This window comes from Mus caroli, chromosome 8, assembly GCF_900094665.2.
Source record: "Mus caroli chromosome 8, CAROLI_EIJ_v1.1, whole genome shotgun sequence".
Lineage (NCBI taxonomy): Eukaryota > Metazoa > Chordata > Mammalia > Rodentia > Muridae > Mus > Mus caroli.
In genome coordinates this window covers 82,476,612-82,499,466 of record NC_034577.1, presented here as the reverse complement: position 1 = coordinate 82,499,466, position 22,855 = coordinate 82,476,612, and the positions used below count along the sequence as shown (strand labels likewise).

Here is a 22,855-nt window from a genome sequence, read left to right as displayed (position 1 = left end):
ATATATATATATATATATATATATATATCTTTTTTTTTTCTTTTTTTAAATTTACTTAAGGGGGCTAGAGAGATGGCTCAGCAGTTAAGAGCATTGGTTACTCTTCCAGAAATCCTGAGTTCAGTTCCCAGCACCCACATGGTGGCTCACAACCATATATAACTGTAGTCCTGTGGGATCAGAGGCCCTCTTCTGATGTACAGATAGGTGTATATGCAGACAAAAACATCCATACACATAAACAAATAGATCTCTAAAAAGATAAAATAAAATTTTATTTTATGTAGCCTATATTTTTCTTTTAATATAGGCCTAGAATATAATTTTATTTCATAAGCTTGCTGATAATTTTTAATTACACAGGCAAAAATCTTTTTCAAATTCTCATTGACTATTTTTTAGACAAGTTCTGACTGTGAAGGCCAGGCTAACCTTGAATTTAGTATGAATCCTGCCTCGGCCTCCTGGGTGCTGGGCTTCGGAGACATACGTTACCACATCCCACTTGAAAGTCTAACTTTGTAAGAGCAGCGTAGCCCCACAAAAGACTGCTTGTCAACCATGTTCAGGGCCCTAGATTCACTCTCTGGCATCGAAGGAAAATAAAACTTTGATGTGGTAGCAGATATTTCAGATAGAGTAGCTTACTAAGTTTAAGTCCAGAATATTATATATCTTTTCTATCTACAAATGACAATTTCAGGTGTCATAGAAAGTGATTTTGATAGTTGCCATCATCTTAACTGTTTTAATTCTAGGCAGGGTTGGAGCATGTATGTATATGTGTGAAGATGTGAAGCCATGGCTACTTTCATGGAACGCTGGAAGCGGTTGGTTAGCTTTCTGTTCTAAAAGGTCATCTATAGGACACTACTAAGAGGGAGACTTACTCACATGGTGTTAGATTAGCATAGGCTAGGCTTGAGCAGAAAGCAGCCTATTTATAAAGTACTTCTACTTCTCCTAAGGACAAGTAGCGGAGAGAGTAAAGAGGCACGCCTAGGAAGGGCTGAACAGTGAGGGTCAAAGAGAGAATGTCACTGTGATTTCTATACCTGGAAGACAGAGGCAGGATGACTGGAAGCAATTTAAAGCAAATCTGGTTACATTGCAAGACCCTGTCTCCGGTGAATATTAAAAAGGAGGTAAAAACACAATATTGCAAATGAAGCCTGTGGATTAGTTAATAGGAGTGTACAAATGTTTATTTCCTAGTTTCGACCCTTGTGCTATGGTTATATAAAATGTCAACATTTGAGGAAGTTGAGAGAAAAGCCTAAAAACTGTAACTTAATGTTTCAAGCCTGAAATTATTTCAAATTAAAAAGTAAAAAATCTGAACTACTACAAATGTATAAAAACAAGCAAAAACAAAAAGAAACCTCAGATTTGTGGATTCCAATCCTATAGTAGGATTGAATGCAGGCTCCACACAAGCACTTCTAGTAAGCTGTGTCACAACCCCATCAAACTTGTTATCTTGAGACAGAACCCCTCTGAGTTGCCTGGGCTGGCCTCTGACCTGCACTCTTCACATCTCAGACTCTTGGGGTTGGGATTGAAGGTATGTGCAGCAGCCCAGCTGGCCCTAGCTTTAAATAACTCCCCCAAAGGATTCTGCTGTCTCAGCAAATTAGGAATAAAGCGTCAAGACTTCTTTTTATTTATACTACACTAAAATTTTAAAGGTCATTTGCCTATATGGGTTGTTAACTCTGAGAAAATTATCTAAGACAGGCCAAGCAGGTACCAGTCTCAACAGACAGGGAGGGGTCAGCACCAAATAATAAAACTATAATTAAATAACAATAAGTTTTCATTGTAAGTGATGCTTTTTTTTTTTGGCTTTTTCGAAACAGGGTTTCTCTGTGTAACCCTGGCTGTTCTGGAACTCACTCTGTAGACCAGGCTGGCCTCAAACTCAGAAATCCGCCTGCCTCTGCCTCTCGAGTGCTGGGATTAAAAGCGTGCGCCACCACTGCCCAGCTTGTAAATGCATTCTTGAACTACAATGAATTCAAGGAGAAATATTCACAAAATAAAATAACATAGCAATATGAAACAACTTAATAAATTCTTTATGTGATTTTTGATTTTTAAAAAATATTAAAGGAACCAGTGCCCTTAATCCCAGCACTCAGGAAGCAAAGTAGTTCTCTGTGAGTGTGAGGCCAGCTTGGTCTACATAGCAACCAGTCACATGGTGAGACCCTCTCCCAACAGCAGTATTTAAAATAGCTGTTATTAATGTCAAAAAGTTGTAAGAGATATTCAGGCAAAACCAACCAAATATCTCAAAATATCCAGTTTCTGACAGAGAAGAGCAATTTGGAGTGATGTTTTAAAATTAACTGATTCACTTGCTCTCAGTCCAGTGTCTGATGTGTGTACTTTGATTTTGAGTGTAATGTATGCACTCATTTACAGCCAGCCCATTCATTATTGTAGACTGTTAACAGGCTAAGCTCTACACTGTGTCAAGCTGTAACTGCCCCCTGTTGATTCTCTCATTACAATAATTGGACAATGAATCTTATTCAATTAGTTCATATGCTGTAATTAATACGCCCATCATACTTGGTATAAATGAATCACGCCTGTGATTCTGACATGTGGGAAGATGAAGCAGAAGGACTATGAGTTCAAGGCTGGCCAGAACTACACAGCAAGAGCCTGTCTCAATCAGCCCAAAGCAAAACAAGAATTACCCACATAATTTTATGCATAGAAAAGAGGCAAAAATATTATTTTACAATATTTTGTTTTTGCCAGGTAAGAAAAAGAAATGAGGCCATATTTAAAGGCATCAAAAATATTTATTTTTCTAGCTGGACACAGTGGACACAATGCTTTAATCCTAGCACCACTTGGAAAAGCAAGCAGATTTCTGAGTTCAAGGCCAGCCTGGTTTACAGAGTTCTACAACATCCAGGGCTACACAGAGAAACCAATCCAGACTTGATAAACAAAAACAAACACTCTCTCTCTCTCTCTCTCTCTCTCTCTCTCTCTCTCTCTCTCTCTCTCTCTCTCTCTCTCTCTCTCTCTCTCTCTCTCTCTCTCTCTCTCTCTCAGCACAAGCTTAAAGGTGTGAGTTTGGATCACAGTGGCCATGCCTAAAAAAGTCAATTCAAGATCTAAGTCTAATCTCATCAAGAAAAAGCAAGCAAGATTTAAACGGGCTCTTTATCTTAGTTACAACAGTATCCCAAAATATGTTAAAGGATATTGTAGTATAACTTTTGGTAACTTTAATTTTTTATTATTTCCTGTTCAGAGTTGAATGCTGCTTCCCCCCCACAGAGTATGTCATATAAATAACTATAAAAAAATCCACATAATCATCCAATATGTCTGAGTACAGTTTCTTTTTATTTTTTGAGAAAGGATCCTTTTATGTAGCACTGGCTGTCCAGGAACTCACTATATAGAAGAGTCTGGTCTCGAACTCAAATATCTGTCTGCCTCTTTCTCCTAAGACCTGGGGTTAGTTAAAGCATGTACTGACATGACTAACAGCAGAGCTGACTTTTAATTCTTAAAAATATACATGTAAGCTGGGCAGTGGTGGTGCACGCATTTAATCCCAGCACTTAGGAGGCAAAGACAGGCGGATTTCTGAGTTGGAGGCCAGCCTGGTCAACAGAGTGAGTTCCAGGACAGCCAGGGCTACACAGAGAAACCCTGTCTTGAAAAACTAAATACACACACACACACACACACACACACACACACACACGTAAATGGAAACCAAACAAAAAGCACATGTAACATCTCTACAACCAGAATTCTCTCAGTAATTTTCGATAGTTTTAATTTCATTCTTACTGACACACAAGGTGAGAATGCCTCATGGTCAATAGCAGTTTGCATTCAGTGAAGTAGGACACCCCTTTCTGAGAATGACAAACCTGGCTAGCCTTGTGAAGACATAATACTTAATGGAAGAGCAAACTGTAACTGTCATTCTTAGGTATCTCATTCACCTACTTGCTCTGAAAATTACTGCTTCACATCACCTGAGGTTTAGAATTTAGATTTAAACAGTAACATTAGAAAAGCATTTGTAGTGGAATGTATATTAAAGCCTTTGTGTCTGGCTTTAAATAAGATGTTTCAGCAAAGCCTTTGCTGTGTTTGGGTCAATTGGGAAAGGCATAGAAATTGTTATGAGACTGTCTAAACCTTGAAGAAATGTTTGTCTCTCTGGAGAATCTATACTTCTCTGCTTGCCTTTACACAGCATCTTACTGGTATAATAAGAAGGTATAGCACATTTATACCATAACCATTTTAGTTAGCACATACCAAACAACTAATTCAGCCCTTTATATATTTGAAGATAAAACCATTTCAAAATTCTTATAATTTTGAAAAACAAAAATTATAGTTCACATATCATTGTATTATCATGTCTTCATATAGGGTCTCTCTATGAAGCACAAGCTGCTATCAATTTTTTTTTTTCACATGAAGAGGTTTTTTTTTTTGTTTTTTTTTGGTTTTTTGGGACAGGGTTTCTCTGTGTAGCCCTGGCTGTCCTGGCACTCACTTTGTAGACCAGGCTGGCCTCGAACTCAGAAATCCGCCTGCCTCTGCCTCCCGAGTGCTGGGATTAAAGGCGTGCGCCACCACGCCCGGCACATGAAGAGGTTTTATTGAGAGGGAAAGACAAGGGAGTGGCAGAGAGAAAAGAAGGGGAGAGAAGACTGTTATCAAATTCTTAAAAGTCCCAAAGAGGCTGGAGATAGAGCTGATTGGTAAAGAGCCCTTGCCAGCAGTAAACAAGACACTGTGGATCCCTAGAACCAAAACCAAACCAGATGAAACCACACATAATCACACCAACAAGACTATAAAATATTGAAGTTTAACGTCTTACTGCTTTCTACTGTAATGTTTCAAATTTAGTTTCTATTTGAACTTGATAGGGACCTCGAAATTTAAGTATTTTTGTAAAACTAAACAGAAAACTACTTCAAACACATAATAAGCCATATTCCTATCGCCAGTAGACTAACTATAAATAATCCAGACCCAAAGAGCTCAGTCATCAAGGTTGGAACTGAACTTAGTCAACTCTTGAGACTGTGTCGAGATCAAAGGCTGAGTCATATAACTGCTCAGTAAGGAAGTCGGGACTGAGGAAGACCTTAGAGAGCAGCAACAGCTGGACTGCCAGGACAGCTCTGTCGGCTCAGCTTTCTACCACACATGTGTGTGGGAGACGCAGGGTTCAATCCACAGCACCACCGAAGAAAAACTCACACAACTATAAGGCAGTAACTCAGTTTTGTGGCTGTTGTTTCTCCCTATGTGTTTTCTGTTTGGTTTTAGGCTGACCTTACTTAGGGGCAAAGCCATAAGAGAGAGAGAGAAAGAGAGAACCCAGGTAGTGGACGATGAAGATGTGTAGTGTAGCCCCAGCTTTCCTCAATAGGTGCATATTATTTAGGATTTCAGAAGACCATAATAACTTGCATCTGCTGATCACTGCATATATTCTAGATATTATCTTGTTTGTTTTAAATGATAACATGTTTCCTCCTCAAAATGATACAATGAGACATAGGTACGATTATTCCTTCTTCTAAAGATAGCAGATAAGAATCTGTACAGGGTTACACTGCTTGTAACTAAATGAAATTGGCTCCAAAATCAAAGAACTTACAAAAATTTAATGTGATGATATTAAGTGCTCTGTGAAGAATGTTCTACCGCTTATATATATATATATATATATATATATATATATATATATATATAAATAAAAGTATCAATCTAGGGGCTAGAGAGAAGTCTCAACAGTTAAGAGAAAACTGCTCTTGCAGAAGACAGATTTGGTTCCCAGTACCCTCACCAGATGGCCCCCAACTGCCTATAAAATTAATTCTAGAGTATCTGATGCCCTATAAACTCTGAGGGCACCTGCAGTCGTGTGCTGCAATAACCTTCCACAGCCACACAAAACATACATAAATGGAGGGTCATGGGAGATGGTTCAGTGGATGCCTGCCATACACAATGAGGCCCAGAGTCTTTCCAGTCGCTACACATTAAAAAGTACGGCTGAGCAGGGCCTTGACCACAATCCTAAGCTCTGCAGAAAACAGGTCATCTCTGGGGCAATCTGGCTAGCTAGACCAGCAGAACTGGCAAATTTTGAATTCAGTGAGAAAATTGCTTTAAAGTGGAGAGTCACATGACATCAACCCTGCCTTCACATGCCGTGCACATGTGTGAGCACAACATGCAAACGTACCTACCACACCGACACTTATCACACACACACATGTAAATCAATAACATCAATCTGGGGCGCAGACTTAGAAGAGAGTTCAGTTGCTAGAGTGCTTGCTGCACAGCACGAGGGCGGGACCCAGGTAAAAGCAGGCACTGCAGCTTCACCTGCAAACATAGGTGAGTCCCTGACACGCTCTGCCAGCCAGACTGGCCAAGTCACCCAGCTCCAGGTGCAATGAGAACCTAGTCTCCAAAAATAAGGCAGAGAGTGGCTCAGGAGAATACCAGACAACAACCTCTGGCCTTCATGTGTAGACACATGCTCCCTCACACACCTATGTAAATACATACACTACACACACACACACACACACACACACACACACACCACATCAAGCTATAAAAGAAAAAGTTTCAAACACACTAAAGCACTGATTTTTCTTCAGAGTAATATTCCTAGTTTATATCAAGTCACATCTATGCATTAAATAAATATTAATTATGACTGGACATCATCAATAAATTATGGTTTACAAATGTCCTTTTTAATTTTTTAAGATTTATTTATTTTGGCAGGCAGTGATGGCACACACCTTTAATCCCAGCACTCGGGAGGCAGAGGCAGGTGGATTTCTGAGTTTGAGGCCAGCCTGGTCTACAGAGTGAGTTCCAGGACAGCCAGGGCTATACAGACCCCACCCCCCACCCCACGTCTCAGAAAAAAAAAAGATTTATTTATTTTAAGATTGTATGTGTGTGTCTATGCACATGAGGGCTGTGTGTACAGAGGCCAGAAGAGGGCGTTAGATCCTCTGGAGCAGAGTGACAAGAGTTGTGAGCCTGGAAAGTGCACTTGCATCTTAGTCGTGCCCAAGCTTAACCACTGAGTCCTCTTTCCAACCTCCAAATGCGCTTTTTAAATTTATACTTAACCCTGTGGGCATGGGGAAGGCAGTAAGATACTGTTCTCAAAATTATTGGTATCAATAATCTGGTACTACCAGAACAAGTCTAAAATTCATAGAAAATCTGATTTTTTTTAAGAAGGAAATATTCATGTATCATAAAATGCTACTTAAAATAACACGAAATGATCCTCACCTAAATGACTCTCACATAACAATTAAAAACAAGGGCTGGGAGCTGGCACAGTGCAGCAACCCTCCAATGCCAGCACTTGAGATGTGGAGGGAGGCAGATTTCTGTGGGTTCCAGGTCAATCAGGCCTTCACAGTGAGACTTTGTCTCAAGAAAACAAAGAGCCACCCCTCCAAAAACAACCAGAAACCCCACAGCACCAACCAAACTAGGGGCGGGGATGCAGTTCAGTGGGAGAGTACCTGCCTAGCATGCCAAGGAGGGACTTGACCTCTAGCCCTGCTGTAAATAATGGTGCAGAGAATCAACAAGTTCGAAACGATAAATCACACTGCCTTATTAAAGACACAATAAAGAAATATTTCCATTGGCTAACAGAGGAACTCTGCAGTCCACATTAATATATTTTATAGTCCATAGTGGAGAGATGGTTCAGTGGATAAAGTTGCTTACCACCAAGGAATAGTTTGAACTGAGTTTGAACTCTAGGACCCGTAAGGTGAGAAGAGAGAGCTGATGTCCATGAGTCACAGGCACGTGTGCATGGGCACACACACACACACACACACACACACACGCCACATATTATAGTGCTTGGGTTACATCCAGCAAAGCCCATACATTTTCAAGTTTTTTTCCTTGTAGCAACCTAATAAATATCTTGACATGTATTTATAACCAAGACAGAGAGTAAGCAAAACACAAAAAACTAAAACCAAAACCAAACGAAAAACCAATGCTTCCAATACAATTGCCTCCAAATTTTAACTTAGGAAGCCTATATTTCCCATTATTAGAAGTTAATATTAAGATATTCTAATTTTAACTTGTTCAGAGATATGGGCAGAGAAATATAGCCCATTCCTTTCTGCTTCCTAGAGACTGGCATACTTGAGGGGCAGGGAGAAAAAAAAAAAAGAAAAAAGTATTAAAGCAATTGGTAATAGAGTGTACATTTTATTTTAAATACTTACTTAAAAACAAGCAAACAAACAAACAACTCTGAGAAAATGAGTTAGAGCCAGATAAGGTGGCACTTGCCTGTAATCCTAGAACTGAGGAGGCAGAGGCAGAAGGACTTCACTAAGTTTGAGGCCAGTCTTTTCTACATAATGGGCTCCAGGACAGTATCAAAAATAAAATAAAAGTGAAAACGGACATCAACAACATCACCAAGAAACCACCCATTCTCCTTCCAGACAGCCATGGCATGCTACGATTTCTAACAATTGTAACTCACATTTTAAAAAGTCCATGTTTCCCTTTGACTTAGTTATTTCCATCTTTACTTTCTGTAAACAGTTACAATTTTTCTCATTAGTCCGATTTAGGTCTGGTATTACTTGTCTCTAGGTGCTTGGGTCTCTTTTATCATCAGACTTAAAGCAAATAATAGTTATTATAGCTTTTGAAGCTCTCTACCAATTTTAATGTCACTGTTTTCAAAGTATTGTTCTTCTAAATGGCACATTTCTATGTCCATATCTCTGAACAAGTTAAAATTAGAAAATCTTAATAATATTAACTTCTAGTAATGTGAAGTATAGGCTTCCTAAGTTAAAAATAGATATAATTTTGGAAAAACAGGTACTTTCATTCAAAGCAAATGAACAAAAACTCTTAAAAAATGAATGAATAAAGGCCGGAGAGATGACTCTGCAGGCAAGAGTACTTCCTCCTCCTACAGAGGACCTGGGTTCTGTGCCCAGAACCTGCATGGAGGCTCATAGCTGGCTGTACATGCATACTCTCAGGCATACACAGAAAGTAAATAAATAAATAAATCTAAATCAAGAATATCAGCACAATTTATGCTGTCTGTGAAGACGGCTGACATAAGGACAATATTTTTAAAAAGAAAAACAAAGGGGTAGAAATTGAACTTTGAATTCCACTTTGTCTGCAAATAGTGTATTACCAATAATAATTATTTATTGATGCATTATACAAGAACAGACTGCATTTGTTTTGACTACATCAGGATGAAAATAAAGAGTTCAATGTGCTGGTAACTATACAGCAATAATGCAAGCAAATGTAGAGTCTCCAGTCAGAGGGCTTCTCTCTCTGTTCTCTGTGTAAGTGAACAACAAAAATCTTACATTAGCTTACATAAAGCACTTTATGAAAAATTCTACAGAAAGCTTCAAAAAATGACTAGTCCTGTGAGAACAACTGTGAGCTAGCAGGGCCTTACATTATGCTCAGCTTTACATACAAAGCCTGCATATATTTATATTTTGAAAATGTGCACACAGTCAAATGAAAACACACAGAATGGGCTCTGGCACTGAGGGGCTTATCTAGTGTGTATAAGACCTCAGTTGTAAAATTTAAGACAAAACACTAAGTCTGAGGTTTCGATCCCTAACACTACAACAGATAGAATAATAAGACTCAACAGACAACTGGGAGAGGCGAGCACTTCTTTGCTCTATGGATTCTCCTGGAGCATTTAACACCTGGCTTCCTTATGACACAAAGTAAATCAGTAAACGTCTATTGGAACTCCCTACCAACAGCCCAGAGTTTTGAGCGGTTGGGTTTTCTGAGAAAATATTCTCTATTATGTTTTAAACTATTAGATGCCATGTAAGTTACAATGCCATTTGAAAATAAAGAAATAGTGGAAGAATTTCAAATGTCTTTAAAGAAAGTGACTAATGAACTGTTACAAAAAATGTGGATATTTAGTCCTTTCCCTTGCACATTTTGTTTTATTAATACAAAACACTGTGTTAAGAGAAAAGTAATATTGGGAGACCCTAGACTATTACCTAATTCACTGAAAATGGAAATAAAATGCACACAGCAGACAGCAATGGAGTCCACACTCAAACCAACAGCAGAAAGAGGCTGGACCTCAGCAGGACCTGGAAAACATTACATTTAATTAATAATCAACTTACCCAATTTTTGTCTTCTCTTTCAACTTAGAACATGTTTTTGGTTTTTTGTTGTCTCTGTCTTTTGGCTTAGATTTCATCCTCCGACCTCTCTTTTCTTCTTTCCCTTCGACTGAAGCACTAGGAAAGTTCTCAGGGCTCATTACTCGTGGAATATTACGTTCCCCTCGTTCCTTTGCTCTTGCTATGGCCTCTGATATTATACGATTAGCCTTTTCTTGCTTGCTTTCTGATTCCACCCTTTTTCGTGGCTTCTTCTCAGACATGACCCTCACCTGGGTATTCTGCAGCTTAGTGTATGTCCCAGAACCATCACTCTTCTTGGAAGATGGAGGCTAAAGAAAAGAAAAATTATAAATAGAATATACCAAAGTATATTTTTAAAAACTGACATAATGTCTGAAAAATTTAAGTTAAACAGCAGTAAAATGACAGAGCCGACATGTGAGTGACACAAACAGAGGTGGTGAGGCTCTGCTCGCCTGGAAGTTAGGACAGAGCACAGCTCAGCTACTTACTTGCAAATAAAGGTTAAGGGGAGACAGATTGGCTGATGTTCCTAATGCATTCTTAGGTTTCAGATTTTACCATAGAAATAGAGTTATTTCAAAGTTTGTCCTGTAATTATTATTTACACTAAGGATGAAAGTCTTTTCTTTCATCTTTCTTCCAAAACTCAAAATTAATAAATTAAAAAAATAGCTATTGTAACTTAGAATCACTTCTCCTTAGAAAAAGAAAAACCCTGTTTTAAGACGAGAAAGAGAACACAAAATTATTTTAAGGCAGCAGCTAGCTAGTTAGTAAACAGGCATTCTCTTATCTAAAATCAAAGAAAGTTTTAGTTTTCTCATGAAAGAGTTAAATGTGGATTTTTTTTCTTTATTATAATTTTACTCAAGCTATTTTAGAAAGAAACAAGCTTTTCGGTTTTATATTACAATTATTAATATTTTAGCAGTCTCACAGGAAACAGACCAAGAACATTTTAAAAGAATTTCCTCTCCAAACACACATTCGTTCATATAGGCTTAGATCAGTTTTGCTAGGTTCTTACCCGTAAACATGCCTGTGACTACAGCAGAGAAAAAACCCAGGAATTTCCAAGCACATTTTCATGCCGATTCCAGTGTGTTCTACTGGGTGTCTTTTCTATACCTGCCTCATCAAGGTGTCAGAGCAGTGTCACAGCACTGGGGACAGAAGGAAGGCTTAGACACGGTCTCTAAAATGCCACCTTAAGGCCTACAGACGACAACAAATAGCCCAGGCTGAGAAAACAGCACCCAGCTCAAGATGGCGATGCAGTGCGACTCCTGCCGCCGCTGCAGCAGCCAGTAACGAGGAGGGTTATTCAATCCCATTAGCCTTTTAGCCCAAAGAACCCCTCCTCCTCCCACTCATTCAGGCTTCACTTACCCTTCCTCTTGGCCTCTTCACTGAAGACATTTTTGGCGTCAGACAAAGGCTTGCCCTCTGCTTTTTCACCACCCCAGGCAGTGCTCAAGGAAAAAGCATTGAAAGAAGACTCCTAAATGGCCTATTTAGCAAGCTGCAACCAAGAGATGCACAGCCGTCCACAAATACACATTTTGATTTATCAACACATTCCTGCCTTGGCAAGTTTACGTCTGCTGTTCATCCTCTTTAGCTAGGATAAAGGCTGCAAGCCCTCCTACGAGCTCTTTCCTCAATAGCTGTAAGCAGATAGCCAGATTCCAACAAAGCACAGAAAGAAATGAATGCACAAAGCATCAAAACGCATCAGCATGAATATTAGAGATGTCGTTAAAAATACTGACTCCTTCTGCGGAAGTAGGCCAGCAGATGGTGCTACCAGTTATTATTCCATTAGACTCTGCAGTTTAACCCCCAATGGACTGTTCTTCCCACTGAAAGGCGTTAACTCTCAATCTGCCACTCCCTACAGTAACGCATTAAAAATACCCATGTAAGTATGGGTTTTTTTGTCTTTTTTTTTTTCTTTTTTAAATCATCTGGGAACTAAGACAGTGGAGAAATGGCCTTATGTGGCTGAGTATTTTTTTTTTTAATCCAATGCAGTTTTTAGCAGAGAAAAATACTTTTCTTCACAAAATTATAATAAAACATTTAAACTACAAAAAGTAGCTGCCAATAAACAAAGGGTTAAAGAGCAGGTCATGCAAATGACCACTTCACAAGTGACTAGTTCACAATTAAGTCTCTTTTCACAGCAATAAGCAAACAACTGTTTCTTTTTAAATTGAGAAATAAAACTCTTTTTATTATCTCCATGAACCTATTGATTCTCCAGCAAAAATCTCAATCTCTTTGGCCTTTCCCCTTCATATTGTTTTAAACCTATGACAGATGAAATTTAAATTTAATGTCTTGTTAAAATAAATAAATTGACTTGAATTTGTTTTGGTTTTGTTTGCTTGTCTGAGACAGAGTCAGCTTCTGCTGTCCTGGAACCCACAGAAATTCACTTGCCTCTGCCTTAGCGTGCCTGAGGTTAGAGGCATATGCCACCACACCTGACTCTTGAATTTGATCATTGATAAAAGTTTTATATAGGTGTGTGTGTGTGAGAGAGAGAGAGAGAGAGAGAGAGAGAGAGAGAGAGAGTGTGAGAGACTATCTTAGTAAGCAATATCTTTAAATAGTTAAAAAAAACTTCACTACTTCATAACCCACATTTATTTTTCTGTTGTTGTTTTATTTTTTTTATTTTTTTCAAGAAAGGTTTTCTTTGTATAGCTCTGGCTGTTTTGGAACTTGCTCTGTAGCCAGGCTGCTGGCTTCGAACTGAGATCTACCTGCTTCTGTTTCCCAAGTGCTGGAATCAAAGAGGTGTGCCACTACTGCCAGGCTTTATCTTTGTATTAATGCCCCCTTTACAGCTGTTCCTTAAAAGTCATCTGATATTGGTGCGAAAACAGTGTTTTATCATAGTTCTTGTTGGGAAAACTAAAGGTTACAAGAGAAATGAAACTCTCCAAACTACCCTGGAAGAATCAATCTGGACAGCATTGAGAGCAGAGTCAAGGCAGAGGAGCCCCAGTCTCACTTAGTAATTAGTTAGTGCCAGGCAGTGTTCTAAGTATTTGTGGATAGTAACTCATTTCATCCTGAAGAAAAAACAGGTAATAACATTAACAAAGAGATGGAGGTAGTAAACTGGAGAGGACAGACACGGCTGTTGTTACAGAAGGACAGAGGGACAGAAGAGCAAATGACCACAACAATATTGATATAAGCTAAAATACTTCTTATTTGGCATCAAGCACTATTCTCTCAGTTCCTAATAGTTCACATGCATTGACCCAGTTGACATTTAAGACTGATCAGTTTAGGTTCTGTACTGCTGTTAATTATTAATTTATAGATAGGGACACTTGTATGAAAGAAGTGACTTGCTTAAGGGTCCCACTGAGGGGAGCTAGAGAGATGGCTCAGCATTTAAAAGCTGGCTCCACTCACTGACTCCTCTTCCAAAGGACTCTGACTTAGTTCCCAGCAGTTCACAACAGCCTGTTCCTCTAAGAGTTCTAATGTCCTCTTCTGGCTTCTAGGCACTAGGAATATACACACTACACACACATGCATGCACACAGAATAATCATACACACAAAATGAAATTAAAAAATTTAAAGATCTCATTGCTACTGGATAGGGGGGCATAGATTAGAAGACAAGACATCCTCTTTAAAGAGACCATGCTTTTGAGCTATGCTATATGGGAAATAATTCAATCATAGTAATTTATAGAGATCAACTTAAAAAAAAAAGTGAGCAGTCTTCTCAAAATATCAGATTGGTAATAATGAAGCTAGAATGGATTAAAAAAAAAAAACAAACTCTTTCCAATGCCCTTTTAAAGATGCAGAGATCAATTAGGTAAGGATGCAATGTGGTTGAGCTGCAAGAAGAGTCAAAAGCTGGTTTCTGGACCAAGCTCTGGTATCAGAGAAGGTAAAGAAATGGGAAACCTAGTAGAGAAAATGTATGTGAATGTAATTCTTTTCATGCTGAGTTTCAAATGGTGAGCACTAAGATCTGGAGACTAGAACTGGAACCTTAAATAAACAGTAGTCTGGGTTGATCCTAGGTACATGACTGAAAACCTAATCAGCATGAGCAAGGCAATATTTGAACTATACACACACACACACACACACACACAGAGTGAATCCCCTGCTGCTGTCTTTCCTCCCCTTATTTCCCTTAGTGCTCTCGTCACAGATCAAGGACAATTTCCAAGCCATCTAACTTTTCTGACAAGCTTCTTAGCAATTCGCACTATCTTACTGAAACATTATATAGCTGCTTAGCAATTCATCTCATCAGTAGGAGAGTGTGTGACCAAGCAGTTCTTCTGCTACTGGGATTCAAGACTTTATATTATATCCCCATAAGGTGAAAGTAATTTTCCAATTTATATAAAAATACAAACACAATGTTATCATTTTTGTCTACTTCTCAGTCTGCATTGATCAAACCCTGTCAGACTCCCCTCAGTTACAGTTTGTTCTCCTCCCCTCTACAGCCTTTGCTGTATTAGCTTCCCATTTGCTACATTGGGATCATGTGGGAAAATGTCGTTATTTTAAAGTATTTGAGGATATGGAACATCGGCTCTGCAATCTTTGTTCCATGAGATAAGGTAAAGTTTCTTGAATACATTGCAGTTTTTCTGGAGGTCTGTGGCACGGTCCTTGCTTAGTGTACTTCATGTCCTGGGTTCAATCTCCAGTGTGAAATTATGAAAGAAAGAACCAATGAATTAATTTCTCCAGTCACAAAAGGTAAATATATAAAGCAAATATTCCATAATAACTTGGTGCCAAAATGTAAAGGTATTTTAGTTGTTAACAGTAAGCTGATGTCCTCGTTTTCATTTTTAGCCAAGGCTAGCCTTACCTAGACATCTTCAGAGCTCGAATTATAGGTGTGTGCCACACTCCCACACCCAGCTGAGACTTGCTTTTAAACAAGGAAAAAAAATTACACTTATGTCTAATATTTCCCTCCATTTTGTGTTGATTTATTTTCAGAGTTTCTGTCTGGAGCGATCACTTCACTTTCCTCTCTTCATATCTGTAAACTGTCATATTTATAAGTTCAAATGCTAATCTTGTGATCGGAGTATCCAGGTTTCCCTAGTAGCTAACAATTACATTGCTTTTTTCTTGTTAGGGTTAGAACATTGAGTTTATAGTGATATAGTAATACTATTTAAAGTAGTGTCTATATTTTAATTATCAATGTGGTAGCTCAAGCAAGTAGTCTTAAACGTGTTTATGAAAGACAACAGTATTTTGCCCAACTTTAGGAAAGAAAAATCAAGGGAAAAGAACATGATAGATGTACCAGTAAAATCCAGACAAATCAGCGCATTCCAGGATTTGGAAAAACTATTCAAGGAGTCTGTTTCTTTCACAAAGCAATTGTAAGAGAGAAAGTGAAGAATGGGATACAGACCCAACTGGAAGAGTAATCTATGGGGGACAAAACATAAAAGAAATAAGAGAAATTTTAAAAAGCTCTCCACCAAGTGCAATGAGTGCATGGGCACTGTCTATTGATCTGAGCAAGTCAGCTGAGCAGACAGTGTAAGTCAACCGAGCATACAGTTTAAGCACCTGAGAAAATCTAAAGTCTGAGCAGATGGGAGGATAAGATGATACTGGTACAAGATGATAGGAGGCTGCTAAGGCTGGCTTCATTCTTGACTCCTGTGTACTCGTGAGATGACAGCATAATTACACTTTAAGTTATATTCTAAAATAACAAGTAGTTTACTACGGCAAGAAAATTAAACACATGGAAAATAATAAAAATTGTTAAATCAAGTGATATGTGTTATGATAAATATATCTAGACCTTATGCAGAGGGAATGAAAGAATCAATAAAGGATTACAGAATGATAGGAACCAAGGATGCTGGTACATACCTATCATCTCAGCACATGGAGATATAGGCAGGAAAGACAGGTTTGTAACTAGCCTGGTCTATGTAATAAGTCCCAGCCCTGTCAACTGCTATGTAGTAAGGCCTATCTTTTTTTTTTTAATTTTTTATTAGATATTTTCTTTATTTATATTTCAAATGTTATCCCCTTTCCTAGTTTGCCCTCTGAAAATCCCCTGTCTCCTTCCCCCAACCACCTGCTCAGCAACTCACCTACTCCTGCTCCCTGGCTCTGACGTTCCCCTATATTAGGGCATAGAACCTTCACAGGACCAAGGGCCTCTCCTCCTATTGATGACCGACAAGGCCATCCTCTGCTACATATGCAGGTAGAGCCATGAGTCCCACCATGTGTTTTCTTTGATTGGTGGTTTAGTCCCAGGGAGCTCTGGGGGAACTGGTTAGTTCATATTGTTGTTCATCCTATGGGGCTGCAAACCCCTTCAGCTCCTTGGGTCCTTTCTCTAGCTCCTTCACTGGGGACCCTGTGCTCCATTCAATGGATGGCTGTGAGCATCCACTTCTGTATTTGTCAGGCACTGGCAGAGTCTCTCAGGAGACAGCTATATCAGGTTCCTGTCAGCCAGTTCTTGTTGGTATCTGCAATAGTATCTGGGTTTGGTGGTTGTTTATGGGATGGATCCCCAGGTGGGGCAGTCTCTGGATGGTCAATCATTCCTTCAGTTTCTGCTCTGAACTTTGTCTCTGTAACTCTTTCCATAGCCTATCTTTAAAAATAAAAGTCTGAGTGCCTCAGAAGACTAAGGCAGAGGACTTGTAAGGATGGAAAAGAGGAAAGAAGGAGCAAAGGAAGAAGAAGAGAGGAGTTGAGAAAGAACAGTACATACAGCTACTGCAATACCAGAGTCCTGTAATTTTTCGTTGACTAGCCATGCATATTATAAAACTATATATATAATCACCCTATATATCTTACCATATATATCTCATATACTGTTTCTATCACTTTTTAAATGTGTCCAATGAAGAGTATGTATTACATTAAATCACAAAAACTTATCAAGTTCATTACTTGCTAAAAAGAATAAATTCAAAAACTTCTGAATCCATTAACCCATTCTTAACACAAGAAGTTATTCTTGTACAATAATAATAATAAGTTATGAGGCTGAGTGCCTGTTGCGCTTGTGTGGTGGTGGTACACGCCTTTAATCCTAGCACTCAGGAGGCTGAGAGGCAGAAGGATCTCTGAGTTTGAGGCCAGTCTGGTCTACAGATCAAGTTATAGGATAGCATGGGCTACACAGAGTGACCCTGTCTTAAAAACAAAACCAAAAACAAACAGGCAAAAAAAGTGCTTGGTGCTCTTGTAGAGGCCCTGGGTTCGGCTCCCAGCAACCTCATGATGGCTCACAATTGTCTGTCACTCCAATTACAGAAAACCCAACAACCTGGGCTGGAGACATGGCTTAAGGGTTAAGAGCACTGACTACTCTTCCAGAGGTCCTGAGTTCAATTCCCAGCAACCACCTGGTGACTCACAACCATCTGTAATGGGATCTGATGCCCTCTCCTGGTGTGCCTAATAGCGTACTTATATACATAAAATAAATAAATAAGTTTAAAAAAAAAAAAAGAAAAGAAAATTCAACACCCTCTTTTAGTTTCTATGGGCACATCCCACAAACAATATACATACATAATGCTGGTCCACAAACACATAAAAAAAGAATAAGTAACTGCACGCAGTGGTATACAACCTTAATCCCAGCCCTCCAGAGCAGAAGCAGGTGGATCTCTGCAAGTTCAAGGCCAGCCTGAGAGTGGTTTCTCAAGAAAGGGTTTTTCTGTGTAGCCTCTGTAGACCAGGCTAACCTCAAACTCAGAGAGTTGCCTGCCTCCACCTCTTGAGTGCTGGGTCCTTTCCTTGATAGATCATAGTCATTATTCTCCATGGTTTGCCTGTGTACGAGGGTGTTTTTTTTAAGTTTGAGCTATCATCTCATTATAAACTATCAGTTTAAAATAGTAACTAATATTCTTTATAAAGAAAATGGACTGGTGTTTTGTCAGACATTGGTGTTATCTTTTTATGTGTGCATGCATGTATGTGTAGAGGTTAGAGGAAGATGTCTGGTGTCCTCTATCATGTTCTGCCTTATTACCTTAAAATAAACCTTTAGCTCATCATTTTTCAAAGCTGACAGCCAGTAAGCCCTGCCACACGCGTTTCTGTTGGGATTACAGGTGAGAATAGTCACACTGAGCTATAAAGAGACAATGTGAGTGCTGAGAACTGGAATCCAGCTCTCACACTTGCACATCGAGGGCTCTAACCTACCAAGCCATCACCCGAGTCCCACGACCTTCCATGCATGTTCAGAAATATTTACTGAATATGTTCAGAAGTTAACATTGATCCTAGTCCAAATATTTTTGAAAACTTATTCTAAAAGGTTACTGAATGCGTTCATTGCATTTAGAGGTGTACTAGCCAGTTGTATGTCAACTTGACACAAGCTACAGTTGTCTGACCCTCAATTGAGAAAATGCATCCATAAAATCAGGCTGGTCACAACCCTGGAGAGCAGCAGTTCTCACCCTGTGGGTTACAACCTACAACCCCCTTGGGGGGTCACATATCAGATATTTACATTATGCTTCATAATAGTAGCAAAATTACGGTTATGAAGTAGCAATGAAGTAATTTTATGGTTGGGGGACATCACACCACCAGGTATTGTATTAAAGGGTTGCAGCATTAGGAAGTTTGAGAACCAAAGCTTTAAGGCATTTTCTTAATGAGTGAGGGTCCAGCCCATTGTGGGTGGTACCATCCCTGGGCTGGGGGTCCTGGGTTCTATAAGAAGGCAGGACGTGCAAGTCAGTAAGCAACACCTCCATGGGCTCTGCACAGCTCCGGACTCCAGGCTCCTGCCCTGTGTGAGTTCCAGTCCTGACTTCTTTGGATGACTGACAGTGAAGTGGAAGTGGAAGCCAAATAACCCTTTCCTCCCCAGGCTGCTTGTGGGCATGGTGCTTCATCATTGCAATAGTGACATTTCTGTCAGGAAATGGTGGCGTCAGGAGACTAGGAAGGCTGCAGGGCAACTCAGCAGAGGCTATTTTGTTCTCTAGTAGTTTGGAAATTTTGACTAGAAGATCACTGCAGAATCAAAGGGGAAAAGCTTAAGTTTTACATCAGGGAAGAGAGCTCTTTGGAGAACTGTGTTCTATGCACCTGAAGCAACACATGCCACATTGAATACAAGATACGTGGTAAAAGAACAAGTGGATGAGGTGGATCAATTTGTCAAAGGCTATATACCTTTTTAACCCTTAAATGTTAATTCTGAGTTACACAATTTGTGTAAGAAATTTGGCCTTGTTGGCCATGTTGGGCTACAATCCAAGCACCTGGCAGGTAGAGGAGGAAGCTCAGGGTTCAATCAATTTTGCTCCGTCTGTGATTTCTAGTTCATGTTTTAAAAGGATTGCCTCTCTTCAGATAGGGGTTAGACATCTTGGATTTTAGGTAGAGTTGGTGCCAAAAAAAAAAAAAAAAAAAAAGTTAGCCATCAAAACTATGTGATTTAGATGGAAGGATTTGGGTTATAAAAATACATACTATGTAACTTCATTTGTGCAACACTCTTATTCTCTCCTCCTCGTCCTCGTCCTCGTCCTCCTCCTTCTCTTCTTGTCTTTTTGAGACAGGGTTTCTTTGTGTAACCCTGGCTGTCCTGGAACTAACTCTAGAACAGACTGGCCTCTAACTCACAAAGACCTGCCTGCTTCTGCCTCCTGATTGCTAGGATCAAAGATGTGTGCCACCCCTGTCCAGCCTGTATAACTTTCTTGAAGTAGCAAAACTATATAATAGATTAATTAACAGATTAGTGGTTGCTAAGGATTAGGAACACAGGAGAAAGAGGTATGGTTATAACAAGCATGCTCTTAAGGCTGTTGGTGGTAATGAGTGACTACAAATAGATAAGTCAATGAATTTATTCACTCATTTACAAATGTTAAAGCTTTATAGAAATCCATGACGTAGGCTGGAAACACAGCTTTAGTGGTAGAGAACTTGCCTAAAAATGCATTAGGCCTTAGTTTGGTCCCCAGCACTGTAAGTCACCCAATCAATCATAGATAGCATGTTAAACTGAGACAGTCTATAAAATTAATGGGCTGTGTCTATTAGCCGGCTCTGCTTTATTATATTGTACTTTTATGATGCTACCATTAGCTAAGCATGATGATGCAAACCTCTAAGATCATCATTCTGGAGGTAGAGACAAGATGACGAGAAGGAGTTCAAAGCCGTCCTGGGCCATATAAGGCCATATCTTAAACAAAACAAACAAACAAAAACTACCATTGTAGAAACTGAGTATAAATGCACACTGGAATTCTCTGTATCTTTTTCTTAAAATTGCATATGAATCTACAATTATCTAAATTATCTTTTTTTGAATTAAATTTTTTTATTAGGTATTTTCCTCATTTACATTTCCAATGCTATCCAAAAAGAAAATATCTCAATAACTGGTAAAAGGACCCAGTGAGTTAAAAGGAACTTGTTGCCAGACCTGAACACCGGAGTCCAATCCCCAGAATCACATGGTGGAAGGAGAGAACCAACTCACACAGTTGTCCTTTGTCTTGTATATCCACAACATGGCATATGATGCACCCATCCAACACATGTGCATTCACATGCTCACACATGTGGTCTAGCAAAATAATTTTTAAAATATCTCAAAATAAAAGAGAAAGGGAGGAAAAAAGACAAGGTACATGCCCCAAGTAAAGAATGAGATAAGAAGTGTGTTGTTTTAAACCATTACATTAAACACAATCTGGTATCACACAGCATTAAAAGAAATATAGCACAGCCAGATGTGTTGATGCTTGCATTAAATTCCAGCACTTAGGAGGCAGAGACAGGCATATTTCTGTGAGTTCTAGGCTAGCCTGGTCTACATACTAAGTTCTAGGATGGCCAAGGCTACATAGAGAGACCCTATTTCAAAACAACAACAAAAACAGGAGATGCAAGAGGAAGCTGTATGTGCATGTATGTGTATGTGTGTGTGTGTGTGTGTGTGTGTGTGTGCGCGCGCGCGCGCAATATAAAATTTTAAGCTACTTTGTTGATGTTACTTATTAAAAGCAAAACATATTTTTCTCCTTTACATTAAGATATGAGGGAAAGTCTCCAACTAACTTCTGGCCAGAGGTTAAAAATATTTTCTAATTAATTGCATCATTTACTAATACACTCATCCAGATGGCCTATTAAAACAAAAGAAAAGTAAACAGTTACAACTAATGAATTAAAGTCACAGATCAAAACCAAAATCAAACAAACTCCAGACCAAAAGTCGACTGTAGACACTAATTACTCTCAACCAAAAACCAGCAGCTAATAGAGGAAAGAGAGAGAAGAGAGCATGGGGGATAGAGAACATAGAGCATGGAGAACAGGGAGGAAGACTGAGCATGAAGGATAGAGTTTAGGAATGCAAACCTAATCTGCCTTTGTCTGTCTGTCTGTCTTTGTCTCTGTCTCTCTCTTAATGGAAAGGAGAGATATCCCCTCCTTTTTAGAACTTTGTTTATTTTGTTTGGGTTTTGCTTTTGAATTGTATTGATTTATTTTATGAATATGGGTGTTTTGTTTGTATACATGTCTGAACAAACCTGGCCAGAAAGGGGTATTGGAAGCCACAGGACTGGAGTTCAGGATCACTGTGAGCCACCATGTGGGGTCCTGGGAACTATACTCTGGTCCTCTGAAAGAGTGGACAGTGCTCTTAAGCACTAAGCCATCATTCCAACCTGCGAGCCTAATTTACTATCTGAAAATTAATTCACAGACTACAGCTTAGCAAGAGCCTCATGAAAGCTTTATATCCTATCTTGCGATAAGGGAAAACAAATATTCAAATTCACCATCCCTCATGATGTAACTACTCATGATGCAGCAATTAAAACTAGAAGAGAAGAAGCTAATAGCTTATGGGACAGACGGGAACCACAGAGCTTCTGAGGCAGCCCCCTTTTCAGGCTCCGGACATCCGGGCACCTTCCTGGCCAGAGGATGGGTGTCCACCCGGCCCTGGAGGGCTTTGCCTCAGCATTAGTGGAAGACATCTTGGGTCTGGGACTCCAACAAAAGTAGTCTGCACAAGTGAGAGCGTGGACTACAGAAGCTAACATCTTCTGTGACAGGCCAAAGCAACAAAGCTTCTGGGACAGGTTCTCTTTTGGGCCTTCATCTTCGGCCAGGAGGGAAGTTCCAACGCCAGATATCTGTGCACCTTCCCTGTAAGAGGAGAGCTTGCATGCAGAGAGTGCTCTGACCACTAAAACTCAGAGGAGAGAGCTAGTCTCCCAGGTCTGCTGATATAGGATAACATAATCACCTGAGGAACAAACTCTAACCAAATACAACTATAACAACTAGCTCCAGAGATTACCAGATGTCAAAAGGCAAACTTAAGAATCCTACTAACAGAAATCAAGACCACTCACCATCATCAGAACCCAGCACTCCCACTTTGCCCAGTCCAGGGCACCCCAACACACCCGAAAAGTTAGACCCGGATTTAAAAGCATATCTCAGGATGATGGTAGAGAACATCAAGAAGGACTTTAATAACTCACTTAAAGAAATACAGGAGAA

At 39.4% G+C, this 22,855-nt stretch overlaps 1 protein-coding gene across 10 annotated transcripts in view; it reads right to left on the bottom strand.

The window, feature by feature from the left end:
- Positions 1-22,855, bottom strand: part of Chd9 (chromodomain helicase DNA binding protein 9) — a 221,387-nt gene that overhangs the window by 87,317 nt on the left and 111,215 nt on the right. For 7 of the 10 annotated variants that reach the window (XM_029480612.1, XM_029480617.1, XM_029480616.1 and 4 more), the window contains one exon: positions 10,251-10,582. In XM_029480612.1, coding sequence (XP_029336472.1) covers positions 10,251-10,582 — 332 coding nt within the window. Of the gene's footprint in view, positions 1-10,250; positions 10,583-11,304; positions 11,623-11,666; positions 12,569-22,855 lie in introns of those variants that run through there. The other 3 variants (XM_029480618.1, XM_029480620.1, XM_029480621.1) reach the window with 2 other exon arrangements.